The following is a 17,624-nucleotide window of genomic DNA, read 5'->3' on the forward strand; positions in this document are numbered from 1 at the left end:
TATTGACCAATGACCATGCTACTTTAGATAATTCAATAATTATTAACAATTAACGAGCCTGATAAAAACTGCACGCTTCCTTCTGCGGAGTTCTTTCTAATGCTAAAAAAACGAACTATAATAAAACCCGATTTCGTCACTGATTCACTTACTCACTGATGATCACCAAAATTTTTAGGGTCCTAGAAATCTGAAATTTGGTAGGTAAGCTAGTATTAGTACACAAACAACAAAAAAAAAAACTTTTACACCACAACCCCTTAAACTAGGAGATAGCAAATTTTGAAGCTAGAGGTCTCAGAATTGACATAAATAATAAAACACCTGGTGGCCTAGTGGTAAGAGCGTGCGACTTATAATCCGAAGGTCGTGGGTTTAAACCCTGGCTCATACCATTGAGTTTTTCGGAACTTACTCATATATGATTGTAGGTACATTAAGGAAAACATCATGAGGAAACTAGTTTACCCTCTGGGTCAGATCTGGAAGGTCAGATGTTTTCGCTTTCGTAAAAACTAGTGCCTACGCCAATTCTTGGTGTTAGTTGCCAAGCGGACCCCGTGCTCCCATGAGAAAATGCCGGGACAACGCGAGGAAGTTGATGATATTTCAGGATGTTTATTAGTAAATCACCCCGCATGAAACTACGCAACATAGGTTACATTAGGTAATAACTGTAATAAATACCTATACTATACCTAATGTAAAATGTAGCCAAAAGGAGACCATACGGCTCGCACTGCCAAAAAGTTACCTATCACTGTTATCATATCATCTTACTCTACACGCCTTAACTTCCCAAATTCTACACCGTAGGTAAAATATGTGCCTTGGCCGTTACATTAGGTACTACAATAACGTTTGTATAACAGAATAGTATTATTTATTATTGGGGTGTTGTGGGCCTTTGAGTGCCACTTCGACCTTAAAGTTCACTATTAATGTCCGTTGAATCCAGCAAATTGCAATCTGCAGCGATTTTGATAGCAAACGCAGTGCAAGTGTTATTTTAAACGTCATACTTCTATGAAATTATGACTTATAAATAACACTTGCACTGCGTGTGGCTATCAAAATCGTTGTAGACTTACCTCTGTCTAACTCTACACAAATTTCAATAGCGGATGAATGCCGGATGCCTTAGGAGCAATTTTAAAACCTTATCAATATTAGAACCGCGCACTTAAAACCTTATCAATATTAAATAGGTATTTCATTTTATCTATAGGTACAAATAATAACCTACTTTTAATATATCGTTTCTTTTTCATAAGTTTCATAACAAAACGTACACGGGAAACGAAATACTTAACCTAATTTCAACCGGGGCGAGGTGGAGCTTGGCTATTCTGTATATAGTAACGGAACAAGAACACAAAATCGATGATTTCTCCGAAAACACTATTGGTTCATAACATGCATACATTAGTGCGGTTTCAGCCACAGCTATGGCTCCAACCGGCAGAAAGCACGAAACTTGGCATGCATGTAGCTTTTACGTGAAGCCGAGAAGTTAAGATTTCACCCCGCATTTATATCCCTATTTTTGTTGTTTTACTATTAAAACTACAATCATACTGTCTAGGAAAAGTACCAAGTAGTATCTTCCATAAGATTCTTTACAATATTAGCTTTGGAAGTATATTGCTAGGAGTTATAAGTTTTAAAGTATGTGTAATTTCTCCTTATAGGTAATATTAGCGATTTCGAAAGAACACTCACACAAGCAATAACACATACCTAAGCAATCAAGATACACTGAAGATGCACTGATAGTTAGAACATAGAGTTAGGTCAAGTCTGCAACGATTTAGATAGCATACATAGTGCAATTGTTATTTATACGTCATAATTCAATTCTGTGTCATAATTTGTGTTTTTTTACAATAAAGAGTTTATACATAATTTCATATAAGTTGGACGTTTCAGATAACACTAACACTGCATGTGCTATCAGTAACTGATGTTGTTGTAGACTTATCTTGGTCTACTTTGGTCTAACTCTAGTACCTACCTAATATCATATTTCAACAGATTTTTGAAATTTGGATGCCAATTCAGTACAACCAGTACATCTATTTACGGCCGATTCAAACTTAAGATACATATAAATATTCCGTCTAGATACCATACGAGTATGGATTAGATATGATATGATATGTCAGCGTCACTTTGAATCAGTACCAGTTCGAATCGGGCAGTCAGTCTACTACACCGTAGCCCGTAGCAATGTTTTCTGATCACTAGAACGACATTCAGATTTTAAATCCGAATTCATACTTATCTGTCGTACGGCTTTCTGGCGTGACAGGAGGATGTCGGTTTCATGCATTTAGTACAGTTACATTTACATTAAATTGTCGCACTCTCATGTGACGGTTTCTGTTCACTGTAGTGACGCGTCAGATCCGATTATGATTCCCGTCACAAAGCTGTGGCAGGGAAGAGCCGCGGCATAACAGTACCTAAAGGGTGCATGCGACATTATTGAAAACATGGTGTTCATTCCAAAAGCCACGACAGCACTGGCGCGAAAAATCGCCAGAAGCCGGGACAATACAATAGATAGAAAGATAGCTAACGTCTATTATAGACAATCGCCATGTATTAGCTCGAACCAGCTTATTGTAATTGATTTGATATATTAATATTATTTACACTCTGGATATCATGCTCACATCGTTATATGTATTGGCGAGAATGAGATGTACAGAGAGTAATATCATTTCAATATGAAAAGAATAACAAAAAATTTAGAGTCTGATTGCCACGCCTTAGATCAAATCCGAAATTTAATGAATTATCGACGGTTCGAATAAGTCGATTAAATACATTACCGCAACACGAAACCAAAATAACCGTGATACACCATCAATCAGACTAAATTTCAGAATGTGATTAACATTATGTACATACGAACCTAGGCATAGAAAGGTAGGTTCGCCGGCGTATTGTGTGGGGTACGCTGGCGCGCGGTCTGCAGGTAGGAAGTAGGGGCAGTGTTGCTCAACGAGCTGGCAGACGGACAGGCAGGGCTTGAGGCGAGCCAGCGGCCGGCCGGGCCCGGCGGCGGCGGCGCGCACCCAGCGGCCCACCACGCCGCCACCGCGCCGCCGGTCCAGGTGGCCCACGCGCTCCAGGTGCCGCGCGCGCCAGCGCGCCGCGTGCTCGGCCGGCGCCCGCCGCGACCGCCCGCCCTCTTCGCCGCCCTCCTCGCCGCCTTCTTCCACCCACAGCGGCACTATAGTACTGCACGCCCACCGACGATACGTCTCCTGTAATTGTAAAATACTCAACTAAATATGATTCATTATAATCATAATAATCGACTACCTACCTACTAAGTAAGTATAGCCCCTTAAGTCCCAGGAGCATAAGTTTTGTTTTTGAATTTGGAAAATATAATTAGGAATAAGGTCTTTATAAGGGAATTTGGGGCTCAGGAGTATTAAGAAACATGTGTCCCGGGCCTTCTTTAATAGAACACAACTCTGAACCATTAGCATTTGAGAAAGAGAGTGAAGTAATTGGATATTGTCTTTGAATACTTAAATAATATTAAATCATAAGCACTGTTTTATGGAGACAAGAGAAAATTCGCTCGGATAAGGATAAATTCTTTCGCATTATTTCGACGTTTATTTACTCTAATTGATCGTTACGTATTTATTGGGTATTGCTCGTGTTATGTAGGCTTAGTCAGCGAATTACATATGATGCACATGAAGAGATCGATTGTTATAAATAAATATATGAATACGACATTATTGATTATTAAGACATGCATAGAAATATTGTTGATTCCCAACATAGAGTGGCACTCGAACTTTGACAATCTTATCTCCATTAGATTTTTATTTGGCTTAATTCTCAGTGCATCTTGCTCTAAATAATATAAATAAAATAGAGGCGAGATGCTTAATTAAAGTTCTGTTCGAATGCCACTCGAGCTAACTTAACGTAGGGACATGTAGGTATCTACTTGTAGCGCAACAACGTAAAATAGGAAGTAAGCCGCGCCTGGCATAGCTAAGAGATATGCAGGATGTCGCAGACAAGAGTACAAATCATGCTATCATACTATTATTAAAATATGTACGAAATAACTAATGTTTCATCAGATCACACTGAAAATACCGTGGGCACGGCCACTGCTAACGTGGGCAGAGAAACCCAACCCAGAGAAAGCGCATGGGTGACTAAGCTACCCCGGAACATGGCGAATTACCTTAAGAAATTACTGGAATTCAGATTTTATAATTTAACCTTAACCCAAATCTCAGTGTATTCACGCCCACCAATCAGCGCGAGCAATCGTCAAGGTTGTATTATGCCTCAACATCAACAAATTGTAAAATTTGAATTCCGCTTCATTACCTAAATATGTATAAATAAATACTTAATTACCTATGACGAATAAGTATTAACACTTAGTTTTTATATGTGAAACAAAAAATGAAAAATTAACCAAGCGAGGCGAGTAATGTTGTATGGCGACGGTTACTCTTGACTCTTATTCTCGACCCTTCTCACTGTTATCTTTATAGCCTTTTTAAAATTACGTCTCAGGGAAAATCACGCTCCTCGCTGAGGCAGTGATTAATTAGTTATCAAGAGTGCGAACACGTTGCGTTGCGTACACCGTCCAGCAAAATACATTCCTGATAAGGGAAATATAGCAGCTAAAATATAAGCACGACTTTTTACCAACGAGAACAAGAAGCTTTTACATGAATAGTAATTCAAGGGTAGACGTCCAGTTCAAGTGTTATGTGTTAGGTATCATCTGTTACAACCACATAACTTCATAGTTGTTACTATTGTTTTTATCGATGTGTCCATCTGAAACTTCTCCTGGAAGTTATTTTTTTTTAATTGGATCTCTGAGTTATTCAATCAAAGTTTAGAATAAATTGAGGAATATTAAGTAGGTAGATACCTAAGTAGTTTTATATTCACCTTGTCCACTTTTCTATGACTCTTCACTGGGGCTACAATAAGAGGAGGTGATTGTTAACCTATATTATGAATCGTGACTAGAACGGAAGGCCGAACCTGATTCGCGACGCGAGCACCCATGAGCCTGAGCCGCTTACGCTCTATGGTGCTCATGAAATGCAATAAGAGTACTCTCATATACTTTTGAATTAGAATTGGTCTCCAGGATTGAGCACATCTGTCGTTGTAGAGTGTGAAATTAAATGAAAATAATAATAACAAGAGAAAAAATACCACTATATAAATTATGTAAAAACAAATATTATAATCCCTTTTGAAAACGCAATCGAAAACCAATCACTTGTAACAAAACAATAACACCATAGTGTCGTCTTTATATAAAGCAGGGCTAGAAGTCAAGAATTTACCGGGGTAAGTTGTTCCGACAGTAATTACTTGGCTTAGATCAAAAATCATAATTTCGATAATCAGATTCACAAGCATGTGCATCCGCGGAACGCAGCACAGTATTAATCCACAAAAAAATCCTAGGCTTTGACGACGGGGCAGCCCTACCGCAACCCACCACTACCAACCAACTGTCTTCATATTATATGAATTATTTTTCCTTGTTTCAGTTTAAATAAACTTGTTGTTATTTAAGTCCGTAATTCATAATGTTTGGTAACGCGTTGGCTACGATGGTTGAGTATTTGTCTTCAGGGGCTGACAAAATGTAACACTTGTAAATTTTTGTACGTAGGTTGCCCTGAAAGTTTCGGGAATTGGAAAAAATACGCGTTTAAATGAAATAAAAGTACTTTTATTGTTTTTCAAAGTATTCTCCTTTGTGTTTAATGCACTTTTTCATTCTCTGAAACCAGTTTTCAAAACAGTTATTGAACTCTGAACTGGGGGTTGACGAAATGGCCATTTTATAAGCGTGGACTGCTTCTTCCGCGGTCTGAAAACGCTGACCACGCAACCGATTCTTTATTTTCGGGAAAGTAAAAAAATCGTTGGGACTTAGGTCGGGGCTGTACGGAGGATGGTCCAGTAATTCGACTTTTTCGCCCTTCAGATAGTCGTTTGTTTTCTGAGCAGTATGAGGGCTGGCATTATCATGGTGTAGTATAATACGGCGGTTAGGGTTATTTTTTCGCAGTTCAGCAAAAACAATCGGTAAACAAACGCCTATATACCAATCGGCATTGACAGTTCTTCGATCTTCAAGAGCAATAGTCGCCACGTGACCCGATTTGGAGACAAACGTGGCTACCATTTTTTTGATCGTGCTGCGAGAACGAACAACTTTTGTTGGCTTCGGCTCGTCTTCGTAAACCCATACTCGAGATTGGTTTTTGGATTCAGGCTCATATGCGTAAATCCATGACTCGTCACCTGACACAATACTAAAAACGGCAGTTGAGCTTCCTCCATTAAATCTTTTTAGGGTTTTGTGGCACCAATTGACACGGACCGTTTTCTGGTCGTCAGATAACAAGTGAGGAATCCACCGGGAAAACAACTTCCGCACGCCCAACTCTTGCTGTAAAATAACTTGTACCTGACTCATTCCAATGCCTAAAGTCTCCTGAATTTCCCGATATGTAACATGCCTATCTTCTTTTATCAGTTGGCGAACAACATCGATGTTTTGATCGGTAACGGCAGTTTTCGGTCGACCCTCACGTACGTCATCCGCAAGAGACACACGGCCACGTTGAAATTCCGAATACCACCTGTATATTGTCGTCTTCGAAGGTGCTTCACTACTAAAAGCAATAGTCAATCGGTCTCCACATTGTTGTTGTGTTAATCCACTTTTAAAGTCATAATAAATCATTGCTCTAAAACTTTCGCGGGACAGCTCCATTTTCACCAGCGACTCAACGACTTTAAAAAACAATTGAAAATAGAACATTGTTTTTTTTTTCTAAGTGGCCAGTGTTTTCGAATAATGAGACTATGCTTGTAACAAAGAGGTATAACACATGTCAAATATACGTTCCTAAGTATGCAATTCCCGAAACTTTCAGGGCAACCTACGTATTTAAATTAGTCGGTCTACATATCTGTGTCTATTATAAACCAAATATTGCGGATCGAAATTTTACACATTAAACTCGTCGATTTCTACAAGGAACTACAAAACTCAAAAAGTAAATACGTTTCAATAGGTACTTAAAAATAGTAGGCAAAAAATACGGAATAGATCCTAGCCGGTTACGGTAATAAGTTAAGTACCTACTTAACAATTAAATGGAATCGATCGAAGAGTTTCCGTTTGTCGGAGCGCATCCGACAACAGCGCCTCGGAAAGGAAATTCTCACTTTATTCAGTTTGTTAGCAACTCTTCATCGGTCGCATAGTTTCGGTAAATTATTATAATCGGTCGCATCGCTAAAGGCGAATTTAAAAAGGTTATGGCTAGCAGACAATATAGAATATATATGTATTTAGTTGTGTACATATGTATTTAGTTGGGTATATATGTATATATTTGTTGAAGGTAAGTTGCTAATATTATAATTAACTGAGAAACTTTTCGTTTTATTATCGTTATAATTTTCTTTTCTTGTTCTTTTATTCACGCTGTTGGTACAGTACGGATGTCTACCGTCTCCAATTCTCCCTCAATTGCTCAAAGGTTAACTGGACGAGATCCCTTAAAGGGATAAGTTCGCCTTTGTACTAATGACGAATATTATTTTTCCTGTTTTGTTTTGTTTTTTGTACAATAAAGTGTTTTACTACTACTACTACTTATTAAATTACTTACTTATTTCATAATTCGGTCTCATTGTTGTTAATGAAGCAAACATTTAAATTAAATATGATCAAGTTTTGGTTGTAACTAACCAGTATTTTTAATACATGCTAGGTACTAGACCTGACAAATAACTAGTATAAATAGTATCTAGCTAGACTAGTATTTTTGAAGAATTGTCAATGGGTGGGCCAAAAATAAAAGTAATGTTATTGTTATTTACAAGTGAGTGTCTGATCCCTCGTAAAATTAAGGGTAACTACGGAACCCTAAAAACGGGATCCTATTACTAAGACTCCACTGTCCGTCTGTCCGCCTGTCTGTCACCAGTCTGTTGAAATTTTCACAGATGATGTATTTCTGTTGCCACTATAACAACAAATATTAAAAAGACGGAACCCTCGGCGGGAGAGTCTGACTCGCATTTGTCATGGTATGGTTCACCAACTCAAAACCGGCTAAATATCTTGGTCAGCATAGGGAGGATTGGAAAGGGAGAGGGGAGGATATTTTTGAAGCAGTGGGACACACGAGTAGGCTAACAAAACCAACTAACAAATGATCTGACGACCTTGAAACGGATGAACCGATTTTCATAAAACATGTCTAATAAGCACCCCTAGAAAAAATACTTGTCGCATCCAATTCGATTCATCCGTTTAGGGGCTACGGTGCCACAGGCAGACATACGTATAGCCTCTTTTTGCGTCGGGGGTTAAAAACTAAAAAACGGAGTTCAGACACGCCATGTTTTGCCAATAATACAAGCTGTTGGCTTCATTACGACTTAGATAAATTAACTGCGTGAGCACTCGGTACAACCATGTGTTATCTACAATTGGTATATATGTCGGCAGCAGATCGTAAAATCGGGCATATCGAGATATTCCTAGGCATATCATGAAACGCCGCCATTTCATGATCTGACTAACGACTACCAGCCATATCGTTCAAACCTCAACGTTTGACGATTTGCCTGGCGACGTTTAGGCTTATCAATTAAATAGGGTGTGATATTCATAGGCAGATCATGAAACGCCGGCATTTCATGATCTGCCTAGCGAACTCCAGCCATATCGTGCAAACCTCAAGGGGTGATATTCCTAGGCAGATCATGAAACGCCGGCATTTCATGATATGCCTAGCGAACACCAGGCATGTCGTGAAAACCTTAAAGGGTGATATTCCTAGGTAGATCATGAAACGCCGGCATTTCATGTTTTGACTAGCGACCTCCAGCCACATCGTGCAAACCTCGGCATTAAATTTAGGCAAATCGAATAAGTAGGGTGTCCTAACTTTAACGAAGGAAAACAATTGAAATAGCTTGACAGACTAAATACGTACATAGAATACACGGGTTTAAATAAAAACCATTATTTACTGATATAAATTTATAGTAGCCCAAGCGCGTTATACCTATAGTAACATGTTTTTGTACGGTGTTGGGACAGTAAGTAATAAATTATAGCCACCTTTTGAGACCTCAGCGTGACGCGGCAGCCAGGCTCTCCCATCCATCAGAGGAGAAACTGCCTAGATACTTAGCACGGATTATCACTAATACGCCAAGCAAGATATTAGGTTCCGGCATTTATAGATTAACAAGTGATAAACCATCGTTTCCTTGAGACACGCATTTTTTTTCTAGATTGGATTAGTGTATATTTATTTTCATATCTGTATTTATTGTTATTCAATACAGTTATGAAGTTATTATAAATCAAAGTCAACTTTAGTAATTCTTTGGAATTTAAGTTTGATAATGATAACTGTAAGCTTTACTTTTTCACAAGCTTTACTCAATAAGAAACATGGAAATGAAGCGCCGACATAATTTATTAAAGAAATAATAAAATTAGGTAACATCCATAGAATATTTAAATTTAAAATAGGCATCGAGTTAAATTTGCCTATTCCCAGTATTCCTAGAAACGATACTATATTATGTACATTGTACAAGAACTTTAGGAATAACAAACAAAAATACAAGCCTATAATTTTCTGTTGGGTTGTTCTTTAGTAGTAGGCGAAAGAACTAAAAGCGTCATGGTATAACGCAATAACACTTTTGGCCTGAATTTGAATTGTCATTTGCATTTCAAATAAGTAGTAGGTACATTTTATTGCACGTGTGCAAAGTGTGTCATTATGCACGAATCCCGAGAAAGACATGGGACAAGTACATAATGACACTTGCACACGATACAATAAACAACATTTTTTTGTTTGTTTTGCAAAAAAAAAACACGTCAAAACAAACAGGTATTCGTCACTAATGGACCGCGTAAGGGAAAGCCGAAACAGAATTCTTAAGGTGATTGCGGACGGATTTGCTGGAGCCAAAGCTCTCTTGGATGGAGCAGGTCAGATCTACTTTGACCTATATCAAATTGTGTAAAAATGTAATTAAAAGATACTTATTATACCTAATATACGAGTAGCTTTTAAGTAACTAACCATACACGATAGGTTGGCATATGGAAGCTAAAATGATAAGTATGGTCAGTTCCAGTGGCGAATCGTTCACGCTCCGTAGCGTAGCGTAGTTATCTCTCTCTAATATGACTCTTCCATATTAGTGCGAACGAAATTTAACGCAACTTCCACTAAGTCGCGTTAAATTTCATTCGCTACGAAACGTTCACGATTGGCATCTTGTCTACGCACCCAGCACTATACTTAAAAATGTTATTGTTATCAAACTCATTGATTACTTCTTTTGTTAATAATAACATTGATATTCACAATCCCGGGAACCAACGGCCGTCCGCTCAGTGGTCAGCGAGCTGCGTTGGAAGAAGGACCTTAACTCAATACACCTTAAGTATTTGTCAGGTAAATCACATTAAAAGTTTTGTTCCTATTCACCCCAACCATCCCTATTCACCCCGGTTGACGGTACTTTTACTCGTACTTGCAAATCCAAGAGGAAAAATACTTTAAACACTATTCCAAATTAAATTTATTACCACCCAAATTCAGTACCATATCTTGTAACCTATTATTCCAAGCACAGATAATTCCAAGGTACTATTTAATTAATGCCCAGAATTTTCTCATGAACGTTGATTTATTTGCTGCATTTCTGTCTAACTTAGAAGTGCTACCTGTTTAATAATGCACGGCGTAAAACTGTTTCAAAGTTGTTAAGCCGTTACCATTAATAAGAAAAGGGTTTACCTACAGAAAGCGATTAAACTAAATGAATTGTTTATGTTAAGTACTTACCTACCGTACTCGTACATTAAGTTAGGCGGACAGTGACACTCTCGATGGCGTCTGTACTGCCGTGTCACGCGTAACTCTGTTAGATAACTAAAGTTACATGAGTTAAGGAGAACCCGTCTAAATTGTCTTTTAAACCGTTAAATATATGTCTACTAAATGACAATTGTGAAAATATTAACTATTTACTGAGAAAAACATATGACTAGGACATGTAACTTCATTTTTTACCGATGGTGTCAAGCAAAATTCCTTGGCCCTGAGTTGCATGATATAAATTTATGCATGACTAGCACAAGCAAAGTCTTACCAAAATAACTATCACCATTGTTTATACACTACGTATGACTGGCCGACGAAAAATGTAGTATTTTAAATGCATATAAAATATAATAGTCTGTTTGAGATCCTGAAAACGGTGAAAAATAGAGATAATACTCCTAAACATATGTTTGATACCTCATTCGATTCGTCATGATGCCTAGAAAAATGTATTCGAAGTGTGTATTAGCACACAAAAAATATCAAAAGTTATAAGCAAAAAAAGGAGGGGGAAAGTAGTTATTTTTTATTTCTTCAATATCTCAAAAAGTATTAATATTTAAGAAACCAAACTTAATATTATAAAAGAGGAGGATATTTCCAATAAAACTTTCTACACTTGTACAACTGTATCTCCATTATTTATACTTTTTATTCAACGCTGAACACAGCCCTCCGCGCTCCATTTTCGGGAACGCGCGCGGCGTGAAAAAGCGATTACGTAACATTAAATATAATTTTAAAGGTATTAAATATCATTGAAAATAATAAAAAACCGGGCAAGTGCGAGTCGGACTCGCGCACGAAGGGTTCCGTACCATAAAGCAAAAAAAAAAAACGGAAATAAATGCAAAAAGAAAACGGTCACCCATCCAAGTACTGAACCACGCCCGACGTTGCTTAACTTTGGTCAAAAATCACGTTTGCTGTATGGGAGCCCCACTTAAATCTTTATTTTATTCTGTTTTTAGTACTTGTTGTTATAGCGGCAACAGAAATACATCATCTGTGAAAATTTCAACTGTCTAGCTATCACGGTTCGTGAGATACAGCCTGGTGGCAGACAGACGGACGGACGGACGGACGGACGGACGGACGGACGGACGAACGGACGGACGGACGGACAGCGAAGTCTTAGTAATAGGGTCCCGTTTTACCCTTTGGATACGGAACCCTAAAAATTATGGTGTATTAATAACATATCAACAAATGTGCTAGTTGTTGAAATTTATCTTAAAGTTATTTTTTAACAAGTTAGGTAATTATTAATTAACAAAATTTTCTCGAACTTCCTTCTTTATTGAAAACGAAAAAGAAATGTAAAAATATCCATCGTAAAATTATGTAACTCTTAAGAGCCCTTCTCATATACATGCTTAATAAGATCACGTTATAAAAGTTTTAATAAAGTTTATACTTTGCTTAAAATAAGGTTTAGAATAACATAGAAAAATAACAAGCATCGAAAAATCAAGGTAAAAATGTAAAACTTAAAACAACATTATAACCAAACTATTAATTTGTTTGAAACTTATTAAGCATGTATAAGAGTTCTAGAAGCCGACAAAATTTTACGACAGTTATTTATACATTTTTTAGTTTTCAATAAAGAAGGAACTTTTGCTAATTAACAATTGCCTAACTTGTTGAAAAAATAAAATTAAGATGAATTTGTACAACAAGTAAGATTTGTATACATGTTTTAAATACACCATTTTTTATTTTATTTCAATGTATATTTAATACCTTTAAATTTATATTTAATGTTACGTAACTGCTTTTTCACGCCGCGCGCGTTTTCCGAAAATGGAGCGCGGAGGGCTGTGTTCAGCGTTGAATAAAAAGTATAAATAATGGAGGTACAGTTGTACAAGTGTAGAATGTTTTATTGGAAATATTCTCCTCTTTTATAATATTAAGTTTGACTTTTAAATATTAATACTTTTTGAGATATTGGGGAAATAAAAGATATCCACTTTTCTCCTACTTTTTTTGCTTATAACTTTTGATACCTATTTTTTGTTTGCTAATACACGCTTCGGATACATTTTTATAGGCATCATGACGAATCTGATGAGGTATCACTCGTATTTTTAGGAGTATTATCTGTATTTTTCAACGTTTTCTGGATCTCGAACAGACTATAAGTCCTGCACGCGTATATCATGTAACTTAACTTACATGCCGTCATGTGACCATAATAAGAGTTGGTCATGCGGAACTCCTTAACTCGAATAAAATGAAAACTATTCAATTATTCGAAAAAAAAATGGTCCTATTCTGTAATCATAAAAATTAAAAATTAACAACTATGAATCAAGGATAACAGCATTTGAATCATTAAAACTTTATAAGTAGGTAATTATCTCGAAACACATGTATTAAAGTTACACACAACTCGCGCGTGACACGGCAGCGTAGGCCGGTAAATAAGATTTTTCGGTGTATTAATTCGCAGCAAGCTGGATTAATGAGCTATTATTAGCGCATTGTTATTAAAATATGACTTGACCATTTTTAAGCAAAACGCTATTAAATTGCACAACGGGACTTAATCGCGTATTTAAGTTTTAAGAGTTTTCTCCGAAATCACGGGGACAACGCCGTCCTCGAAACGTCGGAGGTAAATCTTAAAACTTAAATACTTACGCGATTTCTTAAGTCCCGTTGTACAATTTAATAATGTTTAAAAATCGTGAATCATTAAATCAGTACCTATTATACTTATACGCTCACTGTTATTAATCATTCACAAAAGGCACGTTTCCGCTTTTGAGTGCCTAAATACAACGAGGCCCACAAGTGACCCGAAAGTATTTAACAGTATATTCCTGATCATATTTAAATACTAAAATGTCCTATAAACTTTTTGGAATTCGCCTAGTTTTTGAGTTAAAGCCAGCTTAAAAAACAATTTGTTATGTGTGTTTGTATGTTTGTGTGTTGTTTTTGATCATGGCGAATTGGCGATGCTGCCACTGTAGGACCTAGTCCAAATATCCTTATTAATGGATGTCAAAAAGTCACAAGTAACACTGCAAAATCTAGGTTTTTCAAAAAAAAGTTTAAAATTATTTTTGAGTGACAGTTTCACAAATTAGCATTAACTTTTGTTACATTAAAAATATGGAAATAACAAACAAAACGAAAACACGTTATTTACGAAATTGACCAAGCTAATACTCGTATAACTTTTTTTTCGTTTCCTAACGTTTTTAACGTGTTATCGTTGATGTTTGACCTAAGAAATACGTCGTTAAAATTGCCGAGCAGCAATGTACTGCAAACATTATGAGACGTATAACATGGCATGGCATGGCATTACGAGATACGAGATTTTTATAGTACTTAACTGTTAATAACAAGCGTTGGCAGTTACTTTAAAAAGCTCGTATCTCGTAATTGTGATGCTTTACATTGCAGGTCGAATCATTTTGTAATGGTTAATATTTTCATTACATTTCTAAGCAAAATTTATCTCAATATACTTCTTAGGTCCTATGCTAAATACCGTTTAAATAATCGCCCCTATTGAATTTACAAACTGGATACTGCACGTATTTTTGACACAACCACATATTCTAGGGGTAGTTAGTATAGGCCCAAATAAGTTAAGTAATTTTCATAATACATGTTTTTCTCAAAAATTTAACTTTATTTTTGTCCTTAATAAATAATGCAGCACGCAATGTATTTGCATTGCATTACATATTTTGTCCTTATCCATAATGGCGAACTTACTGATGCCAGGTCATAACACTCATAACTGTTAAAAGTGATGGAATATACGCAATAAATTGCCGCTTCTAAAAAGTCCAAAATATATTTAAAAAAGCCTATGTTTTGTACCATTTGGAGTTGAAATTCTAGGTCCATGGGGTTCCCTGCGCAAAGATTTTTGCAGAAATCGCGAAGCTTCTGGTCGACGTAACTGGTGACCGAAGAGCTGGCTGCTTCCTCGCACAACGTATCAGGAGTACAATACAGCAAGGAAATGCCGTCATCATCCTTGGTATACAATGCCTCAAGTACCTATTTTAGATCTAAGCTAGTTATTAATTTATTTTTAAGTAAGTATTGTATATTTAATCTCTGTATATTTAATTATCCCTACAAATTAAAGCTAAGTGAAAAAAGCCTTTGAAATTCGTTCTATGGCACTGTAACCTAAGCCTCGTTTCAATTACGAGTCGTGGTTGAATTAAAAATACACACTGCATCGCATGGATATCGTACGAAGAGTGTCATGATCATCATCATCTCAGCCATAAGACGGCCACTGCTGAACATAGGCCTCCCACTTGTTATGGGGGGTGAATGCCATAATCGCCACGCTTGGCGGGCGGGTTGGCGATCGCAGTCGAGTACTACGAATTTGAGGGACGCTGCTGCCCATCCACCGGTGGTCTTGGACGTAGTTTAAGGACATACCCGGGTCCCGAAGAGTCCCTAACGTTAATCTGACATTCATATGGCTTCAGTCCAGTGGGAAGGTATTAGAAGCTTTAAATATGACTAAAATTGTACGGTTAGCACAAGACAATGTACGGTGATTTTATTATCTCTTGTAAAGCGATAGCTGGATTTTAAGTACATGTAGGTAATAGGTAATATTCAAAGCTGCGGGCATATTTATGGTGAAGAGATAACTATTACATGTTCGTTTAGTATTTATACAAACACTTATGTTCGTGATATTTCTCCCCAGCAAAAGTAAAAAAAACTGAAGCCTTACCACGACTGCCTTAGCAGTGTCAAACTGATGTATTCGATAACGTCTGCGTACCTTACTTTCTGTACATCTGCTCGCACTTATATGCCAGTACGAGCGAAATGCATAGAAAGTTAGAAAGTAAGTTACGCACACGCTAGCGAATATGTCAGTGTCAAACTGGAGGTAGCCGTATAGGATTCCAATCACTACAGAAAGGCCTCAATATTGCGAATTAAATTATATTGTTATTAATTGTAGTCCGTATTGTGATCTAAAAACGGTATGGTAACGGTACAGTATGTTTTTTCAAAAACTCTGTTTCTGAACCTACGGCACCTTAAGTGCCAAAATACCCTAATTTTACCCGTCACGCTCTTGTCGTACAGTCAAGTATAAAAATGTGGGTGTAGAGAACTTATTCAAAAATATGTTCCATAGCTCTTAATTCGCTGACATAAGAGCTATGGGACATATTTTTGAGATGATTTGTGCATGTGCACCCATATTTTTACACTTGACTGTACTTAGTGTAATGGGGTTGGCCGGTGGAAGTTTTTAGCAGATGGCACCATCATAGCTTGCCCTGTCAATCCCTAGAATTGTGTCAATTTTTTTGTTCTTTTAATACCATGCCAGCCCTTTAAGCCAAATCTCATAGAAAAAGGGGCAAGCTATGATGGCGCCATCTATGCAAACCTTTGACAGTTGCCAACCCCATTAACACAGTGGTTATTCTTATGTTGCGCACATTGAATTGTACTGTAGGTATGTATTCCAAAATCCAAATAAAGTAGGTACATTGAACATAACATAACATAGAACGTAACATATAACGGTTTTCGTAAATGCAACTATAGCTATTGATGCCGTAATAGGCAACGGCGACCCTAGCTAATTACGAACGTGAGCTCTGATATGGCATGCAAAACTGTACTTACTTTTAAAAACTCTATCGCAGGATTCGCAGGTGGTGGTGGGGCAGTAAAGTTGACGAATGATTGTAAGTATAATTATATATACAATTAATTATTATTGTGTAATGTGTATAGGAGGGATTTGATCGGGATTTACGTATCTGACGTTTCGCAAATGCAACTAATTGGCTTATGGGAATAAATGAATGCGTTAACGTCTATGTATGTCACCACCGTTATTTAACCACACACGTGACGTGCACGTGACCCCACTCTGCTAAAGATTGGAAATGGAGCCCACGTACTACTTGTTTTATGAGGCAGAAAACACGTACGATAAATTGATATTGTATTTTTTTTTGGAAGTACCTAAAATATTTTTAGGGATTATGAGATGTTAATTTAGTTTATTACCCCCGCTCTTCTGCTAGCACACTACAAAATTGATACAATACTTTATGTAATACAATAATCACGTCTGTTTTTAGCAAGGTATCAGATTTGCGGACTTCCGATTCCGTAAAGCACCAATTTGATAGTCACGCGTCATGATTAATTCTTTTGTTTTTGCTCATTCATATTGTTAAAAGTGTAATATTTATATCGATAGCTTCTTATATAGTAAACTAATGTGACAGTGTGCAGTGAATGGAGAATCCTGAAACGAGTTTAGCCACCATTTTGGAGTCAACGGCCGATAGTCCATGTACTACCTACACATTATTAGGGAATATTACGCAAAACTCTGCGTAGGGGGCGCCTCTACCACAATTCATCACAATCTGAGGGTTTACCGCGAAACAAGAAAATCAGAATTTCGTTAATCTAACCTCTCTATCACTCTTGCATATTCGTCATATTTTATTATCTTTAAAAACTTGTCAAAAACAGTTTAAGGCACAGTATGTATAAGTTACTCTATAGTTTACTATATAGTAACAGCACCAGTCATGGGACATTTAAGAGGAAAATTGGAGTATTTGTGATATTTCCTTAATACATGTATAGTAGTATACC

General features: G+C 37.0%; 2 protein-coding genes across 2 annotated transcripts in view; both read right to left on the reverse strand.

Annotated features, from left to right (window-relative positions):
* Positions 1–17,624, reverse strand: part of LOC134679071 (nicastrin) — a 246,892-nt gene that overhangs the window by 212,233 nt on the left and 17,035 nt on the right. The window lies entirely within an intron of this gene.
* The window catches only part of LOC134679082 (uncharacterized), a 66,074-nt gene that overhangs the window by 1,501 nt on the left and 46,949 nt on the right, over positions 1–17,624 (reverse strand). The window contains exon 2 of the mRNA XM_063537928.1: positions 2,921–3,275. Within this exon, the coding sequence (XP_063393998.1) occupies positions 2,921–3,275 (355 nt within the window). The remainder of the gene's footprint in view (positions 1–2,920; positions 3,276–17,624) is intronic.

This window comes from Cydia fagiglandana, chromosome Z (genome assembly GCF_963556715.1).
Source record: "Cydia fagiglandana chromosome Z, ilCydFagi1.1, whole genome shotgun sequence".
Taxonomy (NCBI): domain Eukaryota; kingdom Metazoa; phylum Arthropoda; class Insecta; order Lepidoptera; family Tortricidae; genus Cydia; species Cydia fagiglandana.